At 53.7% G+C, this 8,883-nt stretch overlaps 1 protein-coding gene across 1 annotated transcript; it reads right to left on the reverse strand.

Moving 5' to 3' along the window:
• Nucleotides 1-6,320: 6,320 nt before the first annotated feature.
• FRAT1 (FRAT regulator of WNT signaling pathway 1) lies at nucleotides 6,321-7,920 on the reverse strand. The gene has a single exon (XM_003904067.4). The coding sequence runs from the start codon at nucleotides 7,694-7,696 to the stop codon at nucleotides 6,857-6,859; it is 840 nt and encodes a 279-aa protein (XP_003904116.1). The 5' UTR covers nucleotides 7,697-7,920; the 3' UTR covers nucleotides 6,321-6,856.
• Nucleotides 7,921-8,883: the final 963 nt, after the last annotated feature.

Below are 8,883 nucleotides of genomic sequence, written 5' to 3' on the forward strand. Positions count from 1 at the left end.
TAACACTGGTAGGGACAGGTCAATTGCTCTCCCTTCAGTTATGATGGAAAACCAGGAGGAAACTACGCGGAAGAGTTTTGCCCCTTTGCCTGCACCAGTTTTCACAGTGTTCAAGTGGAGTGCACCTCGGAGTGGAAACCTCTCTGAGCTTCCATCTCTAAATGAGGCGGTAGCACCAGACTGCTGAAGGCTGAGCTCTCCGGGGGCTGACGGTCTGTGATTACTGAGCATTGGTAGAAGTGGGGGCTAATTGAGTGAGTTAGTAATTTCGTTGCCAAGGTAACTCTTTCCTGATTGGAAGGAAGGGATCACAGGTTTCAACACAGACTTTGCTAGATAGGAAAGTGGTGTCTGATCTTTGCTCCAGGTTTCTGCATCTAAGCTGGAAAAAAGAGCAGAAGAGGGTAAAAATTGAATCTAAATATTGTCAGATGTATGCCTAATTTAGATTGAAATCTTGGGGTGGCAGACTCTGGAGTTCTCTGTGAGGTGTGGCATTCTTTTCTCTAAATCCCTTATTTGCCAATGTATGTGTTCACTTTGTTTCATTGCATTTATACCTTTGTTCTCTTATCTCACCCAGGCCATTTTCTTTTCTTTTTTTTTTTTTTTAGACGGAGTCTCGCTCTGTCGCCCAGGCTGGAGTGCATTGGCCGGATCTCCGCCTCCCGGGTTTACGCCATTCTCCTGCCTCAGCCTCCCGGGTAGCTGGGACTACAGGCGCCCGCCACCTCGCCTGGCTGGTTTTTTTGTATTTTTAAGTAGAGACGGGGTTTCACCATGTTAGCCAGGATGGTCTCAATCTCCTGACCTCGTAATCCGCCCGTCTTGGCCTCCCAAAGTGCTGGGATTCCAGGCTTGAGCCACCGCGCCCGGCCCACCCAGGCCATTTTCTGTGGCCAGCTGTCTTCATAGGATACTGAACGTTTTGTAAGGAAATGGCGTTCCCTAACTCAGCCTAGGAGCTTGGAGCACAATTTTCCTGGGTTCCAATGGCAGGGTCACCAATTTGGGCAACTGCAGAGATGTCATTCCCATGGTAGCCTATGTGCAGAGTTGTGCAGTGAACAATATTGGACCATGTTCGATGATATGGAGCCATTGGAAAGAGCCCTGAGTTGGGAGCTGGGAGACCTAGGTTCTAGACTCTGCTAGGCCTCTGGCTTCATAAACAACATTGGTAGGTCATTCTGCCCTGCTCACTTCCTTGGACTGTTTTTCCACCTACAAAATGGTCTAATATGACTTTTTTTTTTTTTTTTTTTTTTTTTTCCTTTTCTTTTGAGACAGAGCTTTTGCTCTGTTGCCCAGGCTGGAGTGCAATGGTGAGATCTCGGCTCACTGCACGCTCTGCTTCCTAGGTTCAAGCGATTCTCCTGGCTGAGCCTCCTAGTAGCTGGGATTACAGGTGCCACCACGTCCAGCTAATTTTTGTATTTTTAGTAGAGACGCGGTTTCCCCATTTTTGCCAGGCTGGTCTCGAACTCTTGACCTCAGGTGATCCACTTGCCTGGGCCTCCCAAAGTGCTAGGATTACAGGCATGAGCCACCACGTCTGCCCCAATATAACTTTTAAAATACTTTATGGCCGGGCGCGGTGGCTCAAGCCTGTAATCCCAGCACTTTGGGAGGCCGAGACGGGCGGATCACGAGGTCAGGAGATCGAGACCATCCTGGCTAACACGGTGAAACCCCGTCTCTACTAAAAATTACAAAAAACTAGCCGGGTGAGGTGGCGGGTGCCTGTAGTCCCAGCTACACGGGAGGCTGAGGCAGGAGAATGGCGTGAACCCGGGAGGCGGAGCTTGCAGTGAGCCGAGATCTGGCCACTGCACTACAGCCTGGGTGACAGAGCGAGACTCCGCCTCAAAAAAAAAAAAAATACTTTATGTAAATCCTGGGTGGGCGAGGTGGCTCACACTTGTAATCCCAGCACTTTGGGAGGTTGAGGCAGGTGGATTGCTTGAGCCCAGGAGTTTGAGAACAGCCTGGGCCACATGGCAAAACTTTGTTTCTATAAAAAGTTTTAAAATTAGCCGAGCATGGTGGCACGTGCCTGTAGTAGTCCAATTACTCAAGAGGTGGGAGGATCACTTGAGTCCAGGAGGTGGAGGTTGCAGTAAGCTGAGATCTCACCATTGCACTCCTGGGTGACTGACTGAGACCCCATCACAAACAAACAAATAAACCCCACACTTTATATAAATCCTGAGTTACTGCAGAAAATAGATTTTGGGGTGAACAGTAAAACTTGGCAGGATCTAAAAAAAAAAAAAAAAAAACAGGCCGGATGCGGTGGCTCACGCCTATAATCCCAGCACTTTGGGAGGCCGAGGCAAGCGGATCACCTGAGGTTAGGAGTTCAAAACCAGTCTGGGCAACATGGTGAAACCCCGTCTCTAAAATTATACAAAAATTAGCTGGGCGTGATGGTGGGTGCCTGTAATCCCAGCTACTCGGGAGACTGAGGCAGGAGAATCACTTGAACCCGGGAGGCGGAGCTTGCAGTGAGCCAAGATCACACCATTGCACTCCCACCTGGGCAACAGAGTGAGACTCTGTCTCAAAAATAAATAAATAAAATAAAAAATAAAAACACAGATGGTTACTGGATTATAGTGTGTTTAGAGTGCTAAAGTGCTTTATCTTGAGAGGCTTTAGTTTTTTCCAGTTTTTCTTTTTTGGGAGGGGGTTGTACTGCATGGGCCCTAAAGTTGAGTCTGACCTTAACCCGTCATTCTTATTACAAGAAACTATGCACAATCAGTGCAGTGACATCAAATCATAGCCTATTTAAGGATGGAAAGCCCTGGATTGCTCATAACCCCTTGACCTTGGATAAATCCCACATCAACTAAGAATGGGAACTGGGGACTTCAGGGCTACTCCCATGCCAGGGGACATCAGCACTTGGCCACTTTCCCCTCGTGCTCAGCGCCCAGAGGTGGTCCCCATTGCACTCTGGGGGCTCCTTTTCCTCAGTTTGTATTAGAGCCTCCATAGTTACCCTTCCCATGCTGGAGAACACTGGACTGAGGCCCCCACAGCCCTTTCTGGGCATACTGTGGGAAATGGCAGGCTTGGTGTGTTCTGAAGGTAATCCTCAGAGACCATCAGCATCTGAGTGTGAATTTGAGAAAATGGGGCATTGAACCAAAAAGGGAGTTAGAAAATCAGGACTCAAAGTCATAGAACACTCCAGAAAGCAGATTTGGGATCATGGCATGCTCTTGTTTTGTAGGAAAATGAAGACACTTGGGACACAGTCACCAGGGAAGGAAGGGGTAGGGATTAGATACTGTTCATCTCCAGCATGTGCCAGTCACCATATGCCTTTTAATTTTTTTTTTTTTTTTTTGAGGCAGGGTCTTGCTCTGTCACCCAGGTGGGAGTGCAGTGGCTCGATCATGGCTCACTACTGCCTCAAACTCCTAGGCTCGAGCAATCCTCCTGCCTCATTTATTTATTTATTTATTTATTTTATTTTTTCGAGACGGAGTCTCGCTCTGTCGCCAAGGCTGGAGTACAGTGACTGGATCTCAGTTCACTGCAAGCTCCGCCTCCCGGGTTTACGCCATTCTCCTGCCTCAGCCTCCCGATTAGCTGGGACTACAGGCGCCCACCACCTCCCCCGGCTAGTTTTTTTTTTGTATTTTTTAGTAGAGATGGGGTTTCACAGTGTTAGCCAGGATGGTCTCGATCTCCTGACCTTGTGATCCACCCGGTCTCGGCCTCCCAAAGTGCTGGGATTAGAGGCTTGAGCCACCGCGCCCAGCCTTATTTATTTTTTTGAGACAGAGCCTCACTCTGTCTCCCAGGCTGAAGTGCAATGGCGTGATCTTGGCTCACTGCAACCTCCACCTCCCAGGTTCAAGCGATTCTCCTGCCTCAGCCTCCTGAGTAGCTGGGATTACAGGCGTGCACCACCATGCCCAGTTAATTTTTGTATTTTTAGTAGAGACAGGGTTTCACCATGTTGGTCAGGCTGGTCTTGAACTCCTGACCTCGTGATCCACCCTCCTTGGCCTCCCAAAGTGCTGGGATTACAGGTGTGAACCACTGTGCCCGGCCATTTATTTATTTATTTTTGGACAGATGAGGTCTCACTATGTTGCCCCGGCTGGTCTTGAACTTCTGCGCTCCAGCAGTCCTCAACTTTAGCCTCCCAAAGTGCTACTAGGATTACAAGTGTAAGCTATCGGGCCTGGCCTACCTTTTAGTTCATTATCCCAGTTGTATGGATGAGGAAACTGAAGCCCCAGAGGTAGAGCAACTTGTCCAAGGTTCCCTTCCCACTTTAGAAGTGGACTTAAAATCTGGGTACTCTTTCCTCAGAGGGAGGAAATTAGCTCCTTCCATGAGGGAACAGACTGAAGTAAGTCAGAACTATAAGGATAGACATGGGCTTTTATGTCACTGCTTAGGGACAGAATGGTGTAAATGTGCCGGGGCAAAGAGAGGAATCTTTTGTAAGTTTCCACCCAGCTTTCCTACCACCAGGCTCACATGTTGTAAGCAGCCCCCTAATCAAGAGCTGCCCCAGCCTTAAGGCCCACCTTGTGGAACAAGTGCACTTAATGGCCATAGTAGAAAGAAAAGAAGAAGAAGAAGAAAAAAAAGATAAGCCTCCCAGTCTGCAGTGACTGGCTGATCTGATGTCCTTTGCTAATAGAGGCAGCTTTATAACACATCTCCATCACTGACTAGTAATCCAAAAGGCTCTGAGGTTTTAACAAATGGGATTGGTCCAAAACCTGACCTCACTTTCATTTAATTTCATGCCAGCTCCAATACACACCCAGCTGCGGAGACCTTGTCTAGCTAGTGAGCTGCTCAGACACAAAGGCGCTCTAATTACCATCCGCAAGCCAGGCTGACAGGGATTTCAAGTGTTTTCATGTTTATGGAGATCAGAGAAATGTGTTCTGTACATCTTTTTCACCGATGGCAAGTATAAAATAAAACCAAACAAAAAACCCAACACATTTATTCAAAGCAGGCATTTCGGTTAAGTTAAAATCCTATAATCAGGATAGCCACAATTCCAGACACTCCGGTGCGAAGTGTAGATATGTCAGTAGCCACATCTGGATGATGAACAAGCCATTGACTATAAAAACGAGAACAACAGCACAGTCTCAGCGCCTTTAGAGTGAGTGAACAGTATGTTCCAAGCACTTCACCATGGTTCACAATGGCAAAGCCTGCAGCTTCTCCATTTGGAGGGTCACATTTTCTTTTTTTTTTTTTTTTTTTTTTTTTTTTTTTTTTTTTGAGACTGAGTCTGGCTCTGTCGCCCAGGCTGGAGTGCGGTGGCCGGATCTCAGCTCACTGCAAGCTCCGCCTCCCGGGTTCACGCCATTCTCCTGCCTCAGCCTCCCGAGGAGCTGGGACCACAGGCGCCCGCCACTTCGCCCGGCTAGTTTTTTGTATTTTTTAGTAGAGACGGGGTTTCACCGTGTTAGCCAGGATGGTCTCGATCTCCTGACCTCGTGATCCGCCCGTCTCGGCCTCCCAAAGTGCTGGGATTACAGGCTTGAGCCACCGCGCCCGGCCTGGAGGGTCACATTTTCTACTCGGTTTCCTGCACTTACAAAGGCCAGCTGGCATGGCTGGGGGAGGGGCAGAGGGAGGAAATCAACTCCGCTATCCAGGGAATTGCAGCTGTTATTGCAAATGGCCCCAGAGAGCCCATTATAAGCTGCTGTGCTAGGCTGTGTGTCCCTGGAGTGCCCATCACATGGCGTCTCCCTAGCCCCCAACCCAGGCCCCCAGGATCCCAGAGCCACCCGCTTGAGTAGGACAGCAGAGCCAAGTGGGAGAGGAGGAACCCGGGGCTCCGTCTCGGGAGTTTTCGTGAAAGCCCGGAGCGCGGTCAGGGGCGGTGGTCGCCTAGGGAAGCAGACGCCCAGCACGTCCGCGCTTTCCCACACCCGCCGTGGCGGCGGCGCGCGTGTCCTCAGGAGACTCCAGCACTTGCAAAAAACACTGCGCTCTTCTCAGAGCACTGGCAGAATCCGGCTACTCTGTCCCGCAACCCAGTGCGTGCCCAGGAAACAGTGACCTTGAACCCGAGGAGAGGCAGGCCGGCTGTGAAAATACACTTTAGAGAGCGCGTGGGGTTCACTCCGCGCCTCTCTACCCTTCCATCACCATTCAATACCCCCCGCCCCCACCTCCTGTCCCCACCCGTGTCGTACAGCCTTTCCCCCACCACTCTGAGAAAGGCAGACAGTTGCAAAGAGAGTGCAGGGGTTCACTCCTATTCATCCCTCAAAGGGTCCCTTCATGGCACCGCGTGTTTGATATTAAGCAGCACCTCCAAAGACACAAGATGGTTTTTTTAAGTGTCGAAAATATTCAAGTCTGGCAGATTGGGGTGCACCCTGAAATTATCTACTCAGGTTCCCCTCCCCCAAAGTGGATCAGGAGCCAGCCCTGAAAAGGTAAAGCAAGTAACTGGCATCATCCTCAGTAGTTCCGGCGCACCGCGATACGGAGAAGCGTGGATTGTGGCCACATGGTCGCGGGGCTGGAGGGCACTGAGAGGCTGCGCGGAACTGCACGCTCCGTGGCTAGGTCGGGTCACTCCAAATAAGGAATCCTACTAACTTGTAAGCTTGGGGTGCGCTCTGTAAAATCTGCCTTAAATAGGGCCAAGTCCTGCATTTCAAATATTTTGGCCCTCAACCCCAGTTACCCGCGAAACATTCGCGATTTTTCTGTTCCTCGTCTTTAGCTTTTTTCTCCCACTTCCAAAAGCCAGAGTTCTCCACCAGCCTGAGCAGAATTGCAGCCCTCAGGGGAACCCCTTGCCCTCCAGTCTGAGGCTGGCGCTGTGGCCACCCCGGGCGTGTTAGCTGCCAGGGACAAGAACGCCGTCGCCAGTTCTGAGCTGCGCCCTCCCGGAGGCGCCAGGGTCACTGCAGGCCGCGCGAGGGCTGCGAGGTGAAGGGGGTTCATGCACCGGGGCCGACAGAGGTCCCAGGAGCGGGCGTTGGGGAAGCTTTGCACGTAACTGCAGCCGTCGCGAATGAAGCCTTCGCACGGCCTCCTTGATGAGGTTTCCAGAGAGCACTAGCTGCTGCAGGAGCCGGTGCGGGTCGTCGTCGCCTGTGCGGGTTTCTGGTTGGGACCCGCGTCGCTGATGCAGGCGGCGGGAGGCGGCGGCGCCCCGGAGCCATCCTCGCCGGCACGGACCCGACAGCGGCTGCGGGACGCCCTGCTTGCCAGCACCCGGAGGCCCATCGAAGTCGGCCTGAGGGGGCAGTGGGGTCAGCGCGCTGGGGCCTGTGGCGAGCTCCGCCACGCAGTAGGGCGCAGCGCGGCCCCGCACGCGGCCGCGGTCCCCCAGGGCGCAGCGCAGGACCCCAGGGGGCGCCGGGCCCACAGTCTCAGCCGACGCGGGAGGCAGCAGCAGCGGCACCGCCGGGGGCCTGGCCTTGTCCGCCGGCACCGCCGCAGCCAGGGGCCCCGGGGCCCGCAGCGGCGCCCCCGGGGGCGCGCACGGCGAGGCCGGGCTGTCCTGCGCCGCGTCCAGCTGCAGCGTCTCGCCGATCTGGGCCACCAGCCGGTCCACCTCGCCCGAGCTGCCCAGCGCCACCGACTGCTGCAGCAGGAGGAAGCTGTCCTCCTCCTCTTCCTCCCCCTCCGCCTCCTCGCCGGCTTCCTCTTCCTCCTCCCTCCGGCAAGGCATGGCCCCCTGTCCGGGCACCCGGAGCTGTGCGGGCGTCGCTGGGGGCTCGGCTGCCGGCGGGTGCGGTGGGCCGCGGCGGAGCGGGCGCGGAGCTGAAGACGATGCCGGGGCCGTGGCCGGGGCCGTGGCGGACGCGGAAGCCGGAGCCCGCCAGTCACTCCAGCCGCGCGCCTGCAGCCGCGGGAGCCGGAATCCTGCCGGCTCGGGTTGATTTGTAAACAATGGGTGACGTCGCGCTGGGCCCTACCACCGCGCCGGGGAGGGGGTGCTGTGCCGCTGGGGGACGGGGCTTCTGCGGGACTGGGGGTCTGGGTGAAGCCGGACTGCCTTCTGAGCTCCTTCGCTCAGGGTGCTGTCTGCAAGGGCGCCCTGGGGACCTGATCCTGGCTCCCGCAGTCGGGCGCGATTGGCATTTCCAGAAATGGACACCAGCGTGGACCTTGTTGGTTTCTTCCACACACAAGCACACACACAGTAACACACACACACCGACCCACACACCCCTTCTCTCCGTGCGTCAACTCAACCGGGTTTTAGCGTTTGCGCTTTTGAGGTCCGGCATGCGGGTGTCTGGTGAGGATGGAAAGGAAAGGGAGTCAGGCTAGGGATTTGTACGGAGATTAGGGAAACTGACGGGAATGGGAAGGAAGAAGGGGACCTTGCCGTGCGATGGAGGTGGCAGAGTTGGAAATGGCAAAGAAAGGCCACGGATTAATGTTTCTTGATCGAGATCTTGGGCGGATGGGGGCCTGGACTGGGGTTGGCATTGCTGGAGAGGAGGAGGTTGCTAGTCTTTTTTGTTTGTTTGTTTTTGAGAGGGAGTCTCGCTCTGTCGCCCCGGCTGGAGTGCAGTGGTTTCATCTCCACTCACTACAACCTCCGCCTCCTGGGTTCAAGCAAATCTCCTGCCTCAGCCTCCCGAGTAGCTGGAATTACAGGCGCCCACCACCACGCCCGGCTAATTTTTGTATTTTTAGTAGAGACGGGGTTTCACCATGTTGGCCAGGCTGGTCTCGAACTCCTGACCTCAGGTGATCCACCTGCCTCAGCCTCCCAAAGTGCTGGGATTACAGACGTGAGCCACTGTGCCCGGCCTAGGTTGCTAGTTGCTAGTCGTTTTTTCTTTTCTTTTTTTTTTTTTTTGAGACAGAGTTTCGCTCTTGTTGCCACAACCTCCGCCTCCTGGG

Source organism: Papio anubis, chromosome 11 (assembly GCF_008728515.1).
Source record: "Papio anubis isolate 15944 chromosome 11, Panubis1.0, whole genome shotgun sequence".
In the NCBI taxonomy this organism is placed as follows: Eukaryota; Metazoa; Chordata; class Mammalia; order Primates; family Cercopithecidae; genus Papio; species Papio anubis.

Bases quoted from the DNA above. Each gene is read 5' to 3' on its own strand.
- FRAT1 (XM_003904067.4), bottom strand. From the start codon at position 7,696: ATGCCTTGCCGGAGGGAGGAGGAAGAGGAAGCCGGCGAGGAGGCGGAG.